Raw genomic sequence first — 17,435 nt, forward strand, 5'->3', positions numbered from 1 at the left:
TGAGACCAGAGGGGTAGCTCTGGGCCACAGCTTTGCCTGCCTCTTTGTCAGCATGTGGAACAGTCCATCTTCCCCAGCTGCGCCAGCACTACCCCCCACCTGTTCCTCCACTACATTGATGACTATTAGTGCCACCTCGTGCTCCCAAGAAGAGGTTGAACAGGTCATCAACTTCATTAACACCTTCCACCCCCAACTACAAGTTCACTTGGACCATCTTAGACACCTCCCTGCCCTTCCTAAACTTCATCTCCAATTCTGGCAACTGACTCAACACAGACATCTACTTCAAACCCACAGACTCCCACAGCTACCTGAACTACACCTCCCACCTGGCCTCCTGTAAAAACGTGATGCTCCGCCTCCACTCCCAGGAGGACCAATTCCACCATAGAACATCCCAGATGGCCTTCTCCTTCAAAGATCCCCTCCCATGTAATCAACAATGTCCTCCATTTCCCACACCTTCGCCTTCAAGCCCCACCTCTCCAACCGCAACAAGGACAGAACCTCCTGGTCCTCACCTTCCACCCCACCAACCTCCGGATACAACACATCATCCTCTGTGATTTCCACCATCTACAAACAGACTCCACCACCAGGGATATATTTCTCTCCCCAACCCTGTCTGCGTTTTGCAGAGACCATTCCCTCTGGAACTCCTTTGTTACGTTCACGCTCCCCCCATCAATCCTTCCTCCACTCCCGCCACCTTCCCCTGCCACCACAAGAAGTGCAAAACTTGCACGTACACTTCCCTCCTCACCTCTGTCCAAGGCCCCAAAGGATCCTTCCACATCCAACAGAGATTTACCTGTACTTCTACATATGTCATCTACTATGTCTGTTGCTGTCAATGTGGTCTCCCCTACACTGGGGAGACAGGAGGCCAACTTGCAGAACATTTCAGAGAACATCTCTGGGACACGAACTAAACAACCCCACTGCCCATAGGCCGAACACTTTAACACCCCTTCCCACTCTTTCAAGGATGTGCAAGTCCAAAGTCCCCTCCACTGCCAAACTCTAAGCCATCCAATGCCCGGAGGAAGAATGCCTCATCTTCTGCCTTGGGACCCTCCAACCGCAGGGGACCAATGTCAATTTCACCAGTTTCCTCATGTCCCCTCCTCCCAACTCATCCCAGATCTAACCTTCCAACTCACAATGCCCTCTTTAACTGTTCTACATGTCCACCTTCCTTCCCACCTATCTGCTCCACCGTCCACTCTGACCTATCGCCATCACCCCCCACCATTCCCAGCTACCTTCCCCAGCCCCTCCCATTTATCTCTCAGTTTCTTTGGGCCACCCTCTCATTCATGATGAAGAGCTTATGGTTGAAACGTCACTGTCCTGCTCCTCGGATGCTGCCTGACCAACTGTGCTTTTCCAGCACCACACTGTTCGACAAGTTAACTGAGTGGACAAAACATGGTAGATGGAGTACATTATCGGAAAATCTGAGGCTATAAACTTTGGCAGGAAGAATAGAAAAACTGAATGTTGTTTAAACAGAGTAAGACTGAAAAAAGAATTGCAAATCATTCAAGTTGAGCAGGTAGTAGGGAAGGAAAATTGAATGGTGGCCTTTGTCACAGGGAATCCAGGTAGGGAAGTCTTGCTAAAACTATACAAGGTACTAGGCAGACCAAACCTAAAATATTTAATTGTTTTGTTCCCCTCATCTAAGGAAATAAGTGCTGGTATTGGTGGCAGTACAGAGAAGATTCAGTAGGTTGATCCCAGAACAGCAAGACTGTCTTGTAAGGAGCGGTTGAGTAGGTTCTGTCTGTACTTATTAAAGTTTAGAAGAATAAACATATCTTATTGAAGCAAAAAAGATCCGTAAAGTCTTGACAGGGCGAATGCGGAAAGGTTATTTCCCTTTGTGAGAAAATCTCGTACTAGAGGAGAGAATCTTAAATTGTGGCTCATTTAAGACTGATATTAGGTGAATTTCTTCTCTCAAACATTTCTGTACATTAATTTTGCTTTGTCAATAAAATTGTTGATAGAAATAGGTGGTTACGTATTTCAGGTGACATCCTTCACCTGTACAGTTGAGAATTTCCTGCTTTTGGCTCTAAAGCTGTTTTGGGCTGGCAGGGAAGATTTAAATCTAAAACTTTTTATTCTGGTTTTTGATTCTTCTCAGGTTGAAGAGGCACAGCTGGTAGAAATCACTGAAGAACCAGCTGTAATTATGGAAAGTTCTTCCCAGGATATTACTTCCCAAGTGCCAGACACACTTTCAGAGACAGAATTACCTGTCTCTGCCACTAAACAGAATAACCTGCCTCCTTCACAAGGTCAGTATTTGAAATCGCTCAACGTGGACAAAGTTGTGTGTGCCTATGATATTAAAATCAAACAAAATAAAAGGTACTGTAAGCTGCAATTTGTGATTCAAAGTAATTCTCAGTGGTGTATGATTAGTTTCAATTGTGAAACTTACACCATTCAATTATCTCTAAGATTGCCTTATTCCAAAAATTATAGACAATGCTTTAAATTCTGTCTGAGTATTATTTTACTCACTGACAGTGAGGGTGCAGAAGGTAATGGCAATTTGTCTCTTACCACAATTAGCCTAAACATGAGCGATCATAGCACTTTGGGGTAGATTCTTTACTCAGCGAGTCGTGAGTTCATGGAATGCCCTGCCACTAGCAGTGGTGACTCTCCCTCTTTATGGGCATTTAAACGGGCATTGGATAGGCATATGGAGGATAGTGGGCTAGTGTAGGTTAGGTGGGCTTGGATCGGCACAACATCGAGGCCCAAAGGGCCTATACTGCGCTGTATTTTTCTATGTTCTATGTTATTCTGTATGGAGTGTTAGCTTAATATTCGTGGACACATCATAATGTACAAGATTTGCTGCCCTAAGGGACAGTGCTGAACCAGCTAAGTTTTTACAACAATCGATAGTGAGTACATGGTTGACATTAGAAGAGCCTTCAGTTCTAGAATTTATTGCCTTCAAGTTTCACAATCTACTGTGGTTGGTTTCTCAGCACCCCGGACCATTAGCTTAGGTCTCCAACTATGCTGCCACTCACCTGAGAATAGGGCAAATTACTCTGTTCAACTCTTGTGATCGTATTCTCTACATCCATCTTCTCAACTCTATCACTATTTCCCTCAGTCACAGCAAAGGGCACTGGACAAGGTTTCTCTCCTTCGTAACCTCTTAATTCAATAACTTTGAGCCATGAGGCTACTGGGCACATCTGAAAGGAGACCTTGCAACTTGAATCAGTGGCAAAGAGAGAGATTTTCACCCCCTTCACCTCAAATGAACATACAACACCAGGTTATAGTCCAACAGGTTTATTTGAAAGTACAAGCTTTTCAGAGCACTGCTCCTTTGTCAGGTAGCTTGAGAGTCAGGATCATAGGACACAGAATTTATAGTAAAACATCAAAGTATCATACAACTGATGCGATGTATTGAACAAACCTAGATCGCTGTTAAGTCTGAATCATTTAGAATGGGGTTCCAGGTTTCAATTCATTCATATGTAAATCCAAGAACTACTTTCAAGTCACATTCCTGAGATAAGGTTTTATTTTGAAAAAGGGGACATCTCAGCTCAGGCAATGCATTACATGTGTTAGAGTCTGTATGTATTCCAACCTTGAGTCAGGCCAGTTCTTTTTCCAAAGTAGGAATTTATAAAATGTCACATATCAAAGATTGGGTGCTTTTTGAACAAAATAGAATGCATCTGCAGATGCAAATTCACCCCAATACATCACATCAGTTGTATGACACTTTGATCCTTTACTATAAATTCTGTGTCCTATGATCCTGCCCCACTAGCAGCTACTTGACGAAGGAGCAGCACTCTGAAAGCTAGTGCTTCCAAATAAACCTGTTGGACTATAACCTGGTGTTATGTGATTTTTAAAATGTTGTCCATTCCCCAGTCTAACACCGGCACCTCCACATCAAATGAACATAGAAGTCCAGCATTTTCGTTCTTTGAGGTCCAGCTTATGTATATACAAGTAATAACCTAGTAACGTTTTTTCATTCACACCATGCAGGTATTGCTGCTAACACATATTTATTGCTCATCTTTAATTGCCCTTTAGAAGTTGATGATAAACCATGTTGTTGAATCCAGTCATGAGGCTTGCTGCAAAAACAGAACTTACTGGAGAAACTCAGCAAATCTGGCATCATCTGTGTAGAGAACACAGAATTAATGCTTTGAGTCTAGTGACCTTTCAGAGCAGCTAGGCAATTCCAGGGTCATTTACCAGTCAGCCAGAGTGAGGACCTGAAGTCCAGTTTAAGGCAGATTGAGCAAGGACTGTGTGTTTTCCTCCTGAGTAACTTTTATTAAACATTGATTTGGTCGTAGTTTCAAGATAAAAGGTTAGCCATTCAGGGCTGAGATGAAGAGAAATTTCTTCACTTGAGAGCTGTGCATTTGGAATTCTGTAGCCCAGAGAGCTTGGATGCTCATTCGCAGACTGAACTCAATAGCCTTTTGCATACCAAGGTAATAGAGGCATGGAGGGATAAAACAAGAAGGTGAAGTTGATGAGTAATTCAGAATTATGGAGCAGTGAAGCAGGCTCAGGGAACTTTTTTATGCCGTTGTATGCATAAGTCGTGAGTCTATCTCATGACTATTTCTAGATAGAGAATGGTTCAAAGTGACCAGCACAGATACAGCCCATCCTTAATTATCTTTGAGAAAGTAACAATCCCTGTTGTTTCTTGCAGAGATGATACAGTGTAAGAAATTTATTTTATTCATTCATGGGATGTGGGCTTCACTGGCTGGGCCAGCATTTCTGTACCATCCCTTATTGCCCTGGAAAGGTCAGTGGTGAGGTCCCTTCTTGAGCTGCAGTTCTTTTAGGGTTTGGTTACATCAGTGTTGTTAGAAAGGGAGTTCCAGGAGTTGGACCCATGATGAATATATGATGACAAATGTCACTATATTAAAAAACATACAGTAACTTTAAGACAAGTCTTTAATGTTCAGATATGTTTTCAGATAATGTTGAAACTGCTTTCCAGAATTACGTCCTTCAGAGATGTTATTTTCATCAGTAAATGCAGATTAAGATAGTATTGCTCTATTAATGTTTTTAGGTTAAATATTGAGGTGGGAGACAGGTTAATGTGTGAGTTGTTGTCTCTACAGTGCTTTCTATTAATGCAGAGATTGATTGGCACTTCTTCACTCCACCATCTTAGACACTCAGTCACTCCACCACCAATGCATAATACAGCACTGTGTATAGCTACAAGATGCAGTAACTAGCCAAGGCTCCTTCGACAGCATCTTCCAAGCCCATGGCCTCTACCATCTCGAAGGAAAAGGGCAGCAGATATATATTCACTACCACTTGCGGGTTCACCTCCAAATCACTCACCGTCTTGATAGGAACAATATTGCCTTTCCTTCAGTGTCACTGGGTCAGAATTCTAGGACTCCCTCCCAAATAAATTCCCAATGCAGCGGTTCAAGAGGCAGCTCAACACACCATCTCCAGGGTAATTAGGAATGAGCAATAAATACTGGCCTGGCCAGCGATGCCCCCTTTCCCCTGTTGATGAATGGATGAGAAACAAGCCATGCGTGTATTCTAAGATCAACGATATTAATAAATGTGGTTACTTATGTCTGCGTCTGAATCCTGTCGTTTTCTTCTTTGCAGCAAAATCGGATGAAAACTGGGAGTCCCCGAAGCAGATCAAGAAAAAGAAGAGAGCAAGAAGGGAAACATGAGCTTTTTTTTGTATTCAGTGGTCAGTTGTTATGCAAAATGATCTTGAAGAAAAAAAAATCTGTTTATGCAATAATTTGTGAAAATGTACAGAATTTTATAGAAGAAATTTGACTGTAATTTTTATTAAAACTTATTGCAATGCGCATGAGCAACTTGATTTGATACCATGTAACAAACTTCAAGTGAAACACACTGATGCTGTCTACAGCCACTTTCATGCTGGGTCTGAGTTTGTTGACACTAGAAAATGTGATTTTGTCTTTTCTTTCATTTTTTTTTGTAAGAGTTTGGGCAAGTCTGTGCAGAACTGCATCATACATTATGACCTTTGGCTCCACAGTAGAAATTTGCAATGAAAGTTGCCTTCTTTAATGAAGAAACTGGGCCATGTGATGAGCAATTGCAGGGAGGCTTTGAGTTTTCTGTTCCGCTTTATGCTCCCCGTCCCATCTAATGTCTCCCCCGCCCCCCCCCACCTCTTTCCCCCCAAAAACTTTGGGGAAAGCAGTTAAAATTAGATCACACGATGTTCGTAGTGGTATCAGGTTGAGCCTAAAGCAGATAAAAAGGGAACGAAAACATTTAGATAGCTTTAATATTTGTGGACAGAATTACAATTTATATCAGGAATGACATTTTACTGCCTTAACCTGTAGTGTGTAGAGAGAAAGATGTTTAGATAACCTAAAGGGAAATTCCAGTTTTCAATGAATCCGTAAACGCTGGTTCATAACAGTGGGTGGATTTGGCGAAATTAGCAGTTGCATAAGCTGGGAAGATGTTTCGTACCAATTAACATTAGAAAGACACTGTAAAATATCCAACTGTTCAGGTGGATGCTTTCTTTTTTTAAAATAAAAATCAATGTCAATCTCAAGATGCCATTCCTTTGCTGATTAAAGTGGGACTCGTCTAACCTGCAGTTTGGTTCTGCTGAAAACTTGCCCCTGCTCCTAAATCAGGATGGTGTCGGAGTTGACACCATTCAGTAGTCAAATCGCTAACTAGACCAGCGCTTCCTGAGCTTGTTCCCCGGGTAGCCTTGTATTGAGCCTTGAAAATTGTCACAATCTCTCAGCGAGATTTGAGGGGACGGGTTTTGGGGAAGTAGGGTGATGTGAGAGAGTGCATGTAGTTGTTATAACTCCGTCTGAGCTCCATGAGAGCCATTACTGCTGCTTGGAGACCACCACCCCAGAATTTCAGCTTGTTGCCCCACTTGGGATTCAATGCCACCACTTTGGGAAGCCCTGCAATAGACTTTGCCAAGCAGCATAAATCTGAAGGACACCCATCAGTCAGTGGCAGCAGAGGGAATTGCTACTGGTCCCAGCATCTCATTATTAGTGCTGTCGCACAGCTTATCACAGTTAGAAAACTAATGACAGAGAAGAAAGAAAACTAAATTGGATAAGAACAAATGGGAATGCTTGAAATATAAGGTTTATACATAAAGTTAACAAATCATTAAACTGAAATAGTCTGGATAGAACCTCAACCAAAAGCCTGCAGGTAAAGATTCCAGTTTCTACTTTACAGTGTTGGCATCTGAGTATTGTTTGGAGTGACTGGTGCATGTTATGCCATGTGCATTGTTTAATAACTTTACCAAATGTACATTCACTTGATGAGGACCATGGTATTTTACACCACCTACTTGAGTTAACCTGATCATCGTAAGCCATGATTATTGTTTTTGAATGGGTGTAAAATGTTCATGCTGCACAGTGAGAACAATGGAGCATAACGTTTAAGCGAGCTGATACTAATGGTACTTAGTCCACTAATCTACTGTCATGACTGTTACTTAGTTTGGTGACACCAGATTGCTAAGATTTTGCAAAGTTTAAATAATGAGTGTCATTATGCTCCCAGTAACCTGCCTTAATTGGTTATGACGTGGTATTTGTTGTGCTTTCGTAATTACCTTGATTACTAAAGTTAAACAAATGTATTTATACCTGTTTCAGAAACATAGCGAGTATGTTTACATGTTCTAAAGTTTGTTAAAATGCAATGAATTTCTAAGTTGATTTGTTCAAATAAATTTAGCAAATTAATACTCATGCATTGTTTGTTTCTTCAAGGGGTCTTGCAGCAGTTTATAGAAGTAGTCACGGTCAGTTTATTTTTAATCGTTCGTAGGATGTACCAAGGTAAGCACTTGTTGACCATCCTTAATTGTCCCTGAGAGCAGTGAAGAGTCAACCACATTGCTGTAAGGAAGCTGGAGAGAAATAGAAATGGGAGGAGGTCCTTGAGCCTGCACCACAAGTCTAATTGTGTCCAAATCTGATGGCCTTAACTCCATTTTCCTGCCGACCCCTATTATATTTGATGGTGAAGAGACATCTGTTGACAGACCAGACAGTGAGAACTGAGCCACCTGCAGGTCCAGAAGCAGAAATTGCTGGAAATGCACAGCAGGTCACAACATCTGAGAGAGAAGAAACTACTGCCATTTGGACCTTCTGAACTGAAGAGCAGAAAATTAAAAAAAACAATTCAATACAATCCAGAAGGGAAAAGAGAGTAGTTTGAAATAAACTACAGTAAGGAAACTATATACTGAAATCATAAAGTTAACTATTAACTCGAATAGCCTTCAAATAAAAGCAAATGATTGCTGGATGATATGAATGCTCAACTTAAACATTGAAATTAAAGGTTAGGTGGATGAATTGTTGGAGCATTTATAAAAATAGAACCTAATTTCTTTTCTCATTCATAGGATGTGGTATCTCCAGCATTTGTTGCCTGTTCCTAAATTTCTCGAACTGAGTGGCTCTCTAGGCCATTTCAGAAGGCACTTAAGAGTCAGCTGTGTTGCTATAGGTCTGGAGTCGCATGTAGGCCAGACCAGATAAAAACAACAGATTACTTAAAGAATACTGGTGAATCAGATGGAGCTTTAGAATAATTTATAGTTTGGTTACTATTGTTTTGTATTCCAAGTTAATTCATTGAATGTAACAAATCTAGCTTCCTGGTGTCTGTGTTCTCAGAGAATTATCCCGGAACTTTGGATTACTAATCTAGTGATGTTAACATACGCCATTTCTCACTGGACTGTTAGGAAATGGCGGATGTGGCTAAAATCAGATGATACAAAGTCAACTGCAAAGGTTCCAAATGAAACATGAATTCTTGTGCCTGAAACTCTCAACTAAATGCCTCTCTCACAAACACAAGGCTGAAAGACTGAGGTGAGGTGGCAAGGCACAGCGATCTTTAGGATGCGGTACTCTAAGGAAATGAGGTGCAAACTGGCAGGCCCTAATTCATATTCCAACAGAGAGGGCAGCAAACCATGAAAAACAAATAGAACATGCTGAATAAAGAATGCTAGAAATACTCTGAGGGCATGACGTCCTCAGTGGAGAGAGAAACAATGCTAAAGTTACAGATAGAAACAAAAACAGATATTGTAATAGAAACTCAGCAGCTCTGGCAGCATCTATGAAGAGCAAGTACAGTCTGTGTTTTGATCCCAGTGACCATTCTTCAGAATTTTTCGGGTTGATGTTCTTTTATCAGAACCAGGAAGAGTTGGGCATGTAGGTTTAAAGTAGGCAAAATGGGAGAGGGTTTAAATGACAAAAGGGAGTGGTAATGGGACATGGAAACAAATATGTCCAGCGGAGATGAGAGTTCCTGAGTGACTAACCATTTCTGTTGGAAAGCACAAACAAGTACAAGGCCAAAGTATTCCAAGAAAAGGGAAGGAACTGGGGCAGAGATTACAGTCTGAAATCACTAGACTCTGTTAGATATAATTAATCTAATCCCAGTCTGGGCATTTGATGGCCATTGAAGAAGGTGCATTTGTAACATGGCCAGCCAAGTTGATTACCACCCTTTAAATCCTAACAACAGGCCTGTGGTAAGAGTGGGGGAATTTCCTCTTGAGCTGAGCTACAAATTCAAGCCTTGGATCAAAGGGGAAGGTTGATGGTGGAGAGGGGCATCTGCTGTCAAATTTAGCTGCCAAATCCAAAAATATTGGTAACCATCACTGCTGTGTGACCATTCAGGACAGACATGTGACCCTCATGTCACATAGGAAAGTTGAAAGAAGGAAATAAGTTTCTTTTTCCTCCATCAAGTAGGCCAGTCTTACAAGACGTTAATGAACCAAATGGGTTTTCCTAACAATCAATGGTAATTATGTGTCACCATTTGGCTCACATTTTATTTTTAATTGATTTCAGATTCCATCATCTGCTATGGTGAGGTTTGAACCCATGAATTATCCATGCCGTGTTGTTAGCAAGACGCCACTGCCCACCCTCCCTCTCCTGTTATGTTTTACTGGGGTAGTGAGTTGGAAATCAAGTCCCATTATTCACATAATCACAAAAAGCCTTCATAAAAGTATGCAAAATTCCCGGATTTATTTACCTTTCAAGCCAGGGTGACAACATGGATCCGGAATCATTCTATACTTAGCAATAGTTATGATTTTAAGAGTAGATTAATGAAGGTCACTTACAGTCAGAAATAGGGATGTTTTAATGGGGAACAAAGAGATGGTGGATCAAGGAGATATACACTCTAGTTCTGCCTTCACAAAGAGTAATATCCCAAAAATATTGAGCACAGTGTGTAGTGAGAGAAGGAACAAAGGAAATCAGTATTAGTAGGGAAATTGTTAGGGAGCATGGAAGAATTAACAGGCCAACAAATCCCCAAGGATTGATAATCTACATCCCAGAGTACTTAAGGACGTAGCCCTAGAAATAGTGGATATTTTGGCGGTCATCTTTCAAGATTTTATAGACACCGGAGGAGTTCCTAGGGATTAGAGAGTAGCTAGTGTAGCTCAACTATTTAAAAAAGGAAATAGCAAGAAGACAGGTAATTATAGTCCCATCAGCCTGGCGTCGGTAGCAGGGAAACTGCTAGAGTGCATTGTAAAACATGTTATAGTGGAGCACATGAAAAGCAATGACAGGACTGGAAAGAGTCAGCATAGATTTGCGAAAGGGAAGTCATGCTTAATAAATCTATTGGAAGTTTTCAAGAATGTAATTAGCTGGTTTGTTAAAGAGGAGCCAGTGGATACGGTTTACTTGGAATTTCAGAAGGTTATCATGTAAAATTAGGGCATGTGGTTTGAGGGTAGTGTACTGACATGAATAGAGAACTGCCAGACAGGAAGCAAAGAGTAGGAATAAACAAGTTTTTTCTTAGTGGTTGACAGTGACTAGTATGGTATTACAGAGATCAGTGTAATATTTTTTCATGATTTATGAGAGGAAATTAAATGCAATATCTCCAAGTTTGTAGCTGAGACAAAGCTGGGTGGGAAGGTGAGATGCGAGTATGCAGAGATGCTTCAGTGTGGATGAAGTTAAGTGAGTGGGCAAATGAAGTATAATGTGGATAAATATGAGGTTATGTGCTTTGACAGCAAAAACAAATAGGCAGATTATTACCTGAATAGCAATAGATTGAAAAAGTGGGATATATAATGAGATTTCTGCCCAAACATTTACACCAGCAAGCCATTCAGCTACCTAGGAGCCAATCACATGATTGTTGGAGGCAGAACACATTTGTGATTGGTCTGTTGACAACTGGTAATTGTTCTATCAGCTACCTGTTGCCAGCCAAATCTACATTCATCCACACTCCCAGGCTCACTCTATTTTGTCTACAGTACTGCTTGATCAAGGAGCTGTGCAAACAGCACTTATTATGAGTGCTAGTAACCTGCTTTTTAAAAAATGCAGCAACCTTTCCACAAGTCTTGGTTCTTAAGAGTCCTTTTTCCAAAGTCTGCAATAAAAAATACAGAAAATTAAGGTGAAACAGTCTTTATATTATAACCTACTTTAGCTCTACAATCCTTCAAGAACTCAGCAATCTTCCAATTCTGGCCTCTCGAACATCCTTGATTTTAATCATTTCACCACTGGTGCCAATGATTTCAACTACAAATCCCCTAAATTTGGGAATTTGTTCCGTAAATCCCTCTCTCTTGTATTAAACTGTTCCTTAAAACCTGTTTATTTGGTGAAGCTTTTGACCAACTGTTCTGAGCATTTTCTTTGGTGAGATGCCAAAATGTTATTGCCAATGCTTACATTAATCACCCTGAAATGCTTTGCTACTTTAAAGGCATTATATAACTGAAAACAGGGACAGCAAGTTGAACCAAATCAGCCTCACTATCCACATTGTGGATTTGCGGCACAATGAAATTTAAAACTTCAATAACCCCCAAAATTGCTCAATTATTCTTAAGTCTTCTTTAAAAATAACAGATCTTTGACACCAAGTCTAGACAAAAATTAACAATTTATTACTAAGGATGTAACTTTAGCAGAGCACATAAACTACAAGACAGTCTAGTTAATAGATACGATCTAAGCCCAATCTTATTTGATTATAAATCTCCACCCGCCAATTGACAGATGGACACAGTTCAGTGGTAAATTAAAAATATTGTAACTTGGAATTCAGTGAACTCTTCAAAGATGAATACTAAGTCTTCATAATATTCTTGGATGAAGAGTTTTTTTAACAGGCGCAAAGGACTGTATACCTTTCCTGAATTTTGAAGTTGCCACTCAATGCAGACAACTTCTCCAGACCTCTGGAGAATTTTAGTTATTTCTTGCAGACTGGGGTTCTTTTCTCAGAACTTTCAACATATCAATGGAGATGAACTAGGGACAGCAGGACCAAAAACAAGCCCAGTTCCGAATCTTCCACAACAAAACTGCCTCCTGCCCAAAACCCAGTTAGAGCCAATTCATTCTTTGTTTTCTCTTTTTTCAACCTTCTCTGTGATTGGCTGACCAGCACTGGTCCTCCCTTGATTGACCATTTCAACGTCCAACCAGTGATCAGTCCCTGAGTATAACACCATCTTGATGCTGAATCATCTATAGTGTCGTTCAAGCAGTGATTGACCTGCATTAATCTTCCAGACTAGTTCCCATGGCGAACATCTGTCTTTTGTTCTCTACTCATTTAAAACAAGCTACTGTTCAAAATTCAATTAGCTTCAAATTGCTGTTCCAAACCAAAACCGAGCAAAATAAAAAAAAGATGGTCTCAACATAACTATAAACGTACATTCATGTGGACTGCCCCACAAGTGAAAACCTAATCTCTACATCTAACTTATCAGGTTCCTTCATTATTTTCAAAAAATCTCTATGGATCACCTCTCAATCTTCACTTTTCTAAATAACTCATGGGGCTGAATGCTACACTGGTATTTGAGGAGGCCGCTGTGGTCGGAATGTGTTGAATGTTGATCAATAGGCAAGGATGAATAGTATACCACAATCTCAAAGTATGTTGATTGCCATTTCAATTATGCAGCACATTGATGAGTGTACATCTCAAATATCATGTGGTTTTGGTCTGTTTGTTCAAGGAAGGTTATAAGTGCATTGGAGGCAGTTCAGAGGCGTTTACTGGATTGATATCTGGAAAGAGTAGGTTGTCAAAAAGATTGTTGGATAAGACTGAGTTTGTTTCCACTGCAGTTTAGAAGAATAAGAGGTAACTTACAAGGTGGTCTTAACAAAGTTAATATGGAGGGGAGGTTTCTTTTTGAGAATCAATTCAGAATTCGGGGGCAATGTTTTAAAAAGAGGGATTGTCATTTTGGGATGGAGATGAAGAGAATGTTTTAAAAAGTTGTGTGACTTTGGAACTCTGCCTTAAAAGGTGATCAAGGGGGGACGATTGAATATTTTTAAGACTGAGGTGGATCGATTCTTATTAGGCAGGGGAATCAAGGGTTTATTGGGAGTAGATGGGAATATGGGATTCAAAATACAAACAGAAAAGCCACAATCTTAACAAAAGGCCGAACAGGCTTGAGGGGCCAAATGGTCAACTCCTGTTCATATTCCATTTGAGAACTCTTTGTCCACAATGACAGTGGATGTGGAAACAATCAATCATTTCACAAATACATTGAATGGATGCAATAAGGAACTAATCCAGTAGTGTCATAGGGATCGAGATGGAGTGGGACTGACTGGATTGCTCATGGGAAAACTAACATGGACTGGATGCGTCAAATGGCTTCCTCCTATACTGTACATTATCCATCAGCATGGAGGTGGAAGATGATGCCACCTCCACGGAAATATCACGAGAACTGCTTGAACTGCAGGACTTTTCTGAAAACGAGCCGACATCTACCTTTTCACGGGGTTTTGTTTTGCAGCTGTTAGGCGTCAAAGTCCACTACAGGACATCCAGCAAAAAGAAAGAAACAAAAGAGGACTCAAAGGGGCTTCCAAACTGTGAGCACTCAGTCTGAGCCTCAGGGTTTGTGACCTCTCCCCTCCCCTCAGCCTCATCTCGTGACCCCATGGGGTCATGACCCCCAATTTGGGAAGCCTTGAGGCAGAGCCCATTCCCAGTGAAAATGAGCCCTTTTCAAGAGCATGAGCCAGAAGTCAAGCCCATTGAGCTCTTCAGGCTGAATGATAAATAAATGGTTTTCAATGATTTCTTTAATCTTTGTTCAATTCCAATTCCTCCTCTCAGCACCCGCAAACCTCCAGCCCATAATTCCCCACTGCCACACCCATAGGAAACAGGGAGTGGAAAGTGAGGTACCCAGGAAAGAGATTGGACTGCTGTGTGCGAGTGAGGCATGGGGGGATGCCAGGAGGGGAGAGATTCTAGAAATACAATGCTAAGAAGCAAGATTCTAGAAATACAATGCTAAGAAGCAAGGGGTCCCAGGGAAGTGAGGGAGTGTTTTCATGTTCCTATAGATTTAATGAGCTGTTCTCCTGAGCATGTTTGGCACCAGCTGGGGTGAGACCCTAAAGGTGAGGATAGTGACCTGGTGCGCATGTCAGTGAGTAATCCAGAGACCTGAGCTAATATTCTCAGGACGTGGGTTCAAATCCCACCATGGAATTTAAAGGTTTAATTTATAAATTGCAGAACATGAAAATATTCCTAGTAATAGTGACCATGACACCTCCCATTGACTGTTCTAAAAACCCACCCGGTTCACTTCCTGTGGAAACTGTTGTCCTTACCCTTGTCTCCTGTTTTGCACCCCCAATATCAGTGTGTCCAGTTGGCTCCAGATTCTTCCCCCAGCAACCCAACAGGTAGGTTGCCCCTGTGTTCACAGGGCAGCAGCCACCATTCTTGACCGCTGAGGATGGAGGTGCTCATTAAGATGGTGCGTTGAGGCTATTAATTGACCTTCCAAAGGGCCTTTCCTCCTGACAGTTTGGAAACATTGCCCATGAGCCTTTTTGCCCAGAACCTAATTAGTGAGAAAGGGGTAGAATATCTCACCTGGGCCAACTCTCCCAGTGTTCCCTCTACAGTCACCATCTGCAGGGAGGGAGGGGGTTGGTGTGTAGGAACCACACCCTGACAGTGCAGCACCACTTTCAACCCTGTTTCTCCTGGGCTCTGGAGTGTTATTTGTTCAAGCCACAGCCTTTTGACTCAGAGAAACATTTTATAACTGAGCCAACACTGACACCTAAAGTACATAGAAGAATATCAACAAGTTTGTCATTCCTTGACGCTGACGGTGCTGCCTAGTGAAACACAGCTGATACCTCAATTGCACTATCATCCAAATAGGTCAGAATTGTTAGGAAGATCTGCTCAAGACATGTATGCATTCCCTTAAAGACATGAGGGTTTAAGAATCATCTGTAAGAGTAAATTGAAAACAAAATTAAGCAGCAAAAATACCAAATTTAAAACAAAATATATAATTTAGAATGAAATGATTAAATTTACCCTATTGAACTTTTTTTTAATCTTCAGTAAAATGTGGACTTTTGTATCTGAATTTCATTGTTACATTTTTGCCGTCTTCAGCTGCTTCGTCAATGACCTTTCCTCCATTATAAGATCAGAAGTGGAGATGTTCGCTGATGATTGCACAATGTTCAGAACAATTCGCAACTCCTCAGACACTGAAGCAGTTCATTTCAAATGCAGCAAGACCTGGACAATATCCAGGAGAAAGTGAGGACTGCAGGTGCTGGAGATCAGAGCAGAAAATGTGTTGCTGGATAAGCGCAGCAGGTCAGGCAGCATCCAAGGAGCAGGAGAATCGACGTTTCGGGCATGAGCCCTTCTTCAGGGATGGATGGTGACAAGCTTCGTGAGTTTTGTTGGAACTGCACCCATCCTGAAGAAGGGCTCATGCCTGAAACGTCGATTCTCCTGCTCCTTGGATGCTGCCTGACCTGTTGCACTTTTCCAGCAACACATTTTCTGCTCTGGACATCTAGAATGAACAAGTCAGGGGTGTGATGGAATACTCAACACTTACCTGGATGGGTGCAGCTCCAACAAAACTCAAGAAGCTTGTCACCATCCAGGACGAAGCAGCCCACTTAGTTGGCACCACATCCACAAGCATCCATTCCATCCACCACCAATACTCAATAGCAGCAGTATGAAGCTACAATTTGTGGGCGGCACGGTGGCACAGTGGTTAGCACTGCTGCCTCACAGCGCCAGAGGCCCGGGTTCAATTCCTGCCTCAGGCAACTGACTGTGTGGAGTTTGCACATTCTCCCCGTGTCTGCGTGGGTTTCCTCCGGGTGCTCCGGTTTCCTCCCACAGTCCAAAGATGTGCAGGTCAGGTGAACTGGCCATGCTAAATTGCCCGTAGTGTTAGGTAAGGGGTAGATGTAGGGGTATGGGTGGGTTGCGCTTCGGCGGGGCGGTATGGACTTGTTGGTCCGAAGGACCTGTTTCCACACTGTAAGTAATCTAATCTACAAGATGCACTCAGACAGTCCTCAGACAGCACCTTCCAAACTTGTGATCACTTCCTTCCTAAAGGATAAGAGCAGCAGATACATGGGAATACCACCCCTTGCAAGTTCCCCTCCAAGCCACTCACTATCCCAACTTGGAAATATATCACTGGCAAGTGGACTGCAGCAGTTCAAAAAGGCAGCTCACCACCACCTTCTCAAAGGGCAACTAGGGACAGGCAATAAAACTCTGGCCAGCCAATGATGCCCACATCCCACAAGTGGGTAAAAAAGGAGAATCTAAACATCACCCTTTGATATTCAATGGCATGACTATCTTTGAATCCCTCACTAATTACATCCTGAGGGTTACCATTGAATAGAAAGTAAACTAGCCACTAATATAAATTCAGTGGCTATAAGAGTAAGTTAGAGGTTTGGAATTCTGTGATAACTCGTCTTCTGACTACCCAAAGCCTGTCCACTATCAGTAAGGCAGAGGTCAAGAGTATGGGGGGGGGAAGTGGGGGGAGGTGTTTTTTTGTTGTTCTACCAGATGTGCCTAGGATTTCAGTATGGAGGGGATGGGTTGGGTGCCCACTTTTAACTTTCTTGTCATAAAACATTCCCTTACTTTGTGTTGTCTGGGGTTGGGGCATTGGCTCCAACTAAAAGGAGTCATGGTGGGATTAATGGATGGTATGAGCGCCCCCTGCAAACAAGGGGGAACACCTCCTTTCAGATATGTTATATGTTGGTATGTTGTAGAAGTAGTTGTTAGAAGGTTTGGAAGTTATATTCTTAAACTTATATGAACTGTTTATGGTTTTCACTTGGTGCGCTATGAGTGGAGTTTTTCCTCCCGGGGGGGGGGGGGGGGGCAGTCATAGACTGTTTTGGATGATTGTGGCTAGCCATTCATTTAATTGGTGCACCTGGAATATT

At 41.8% G+C, this 17,435-nt stretch overlaps 1 protein-coding gene across 2 annotated transcripts in view; it reads left to right on the plus strand.

Moving 5' to 3' along the window:
- Nucleotides 1–7,826, plus strand: part of LOC140476871 (protein LYRIC-like) — a 96,767-nt gene extending 88,941 nt beyond the window's left edge. For both annotated transcript variants that reach the window (XM_072569742.1, XM_072569741.1), the window contains 2 exons: nt 2,159–2,312; nt 5,689–7,826. In XM_072569742.1, coding sequence (XP_072425843.1) covers nt 2,159–2,312; nt 5,689–5,759 — 225 coding nt within the window. In that variant the 3' untranslated portion in view covers nt 5,760–7,826. The remainder of the gene's footprint in view (nt 1–2,158; nt 2,313–5,688) is intronic.
- Nucleotides 7,827–17,435: the final 9,609 nt, after the last annotated feature.

The sequence above is a fragment of the Chiloscyllium punctatum genome, chromosome 5, assembly GCF_047496795.1.
Source record: "Chiloscyllium punctatum isolate Juve2018m chromosome 5, sChiPun1.3, whole genome shotgun sequence".
NCBI classification, from domain to species: domain Eukaryota; kingdom Metazoa; phylum Chordata; class Chondrichthyes; order Orectolobiformes; family Hemiscylliidae; genus Chiloscyllium; species Chiloscyllium punctatum.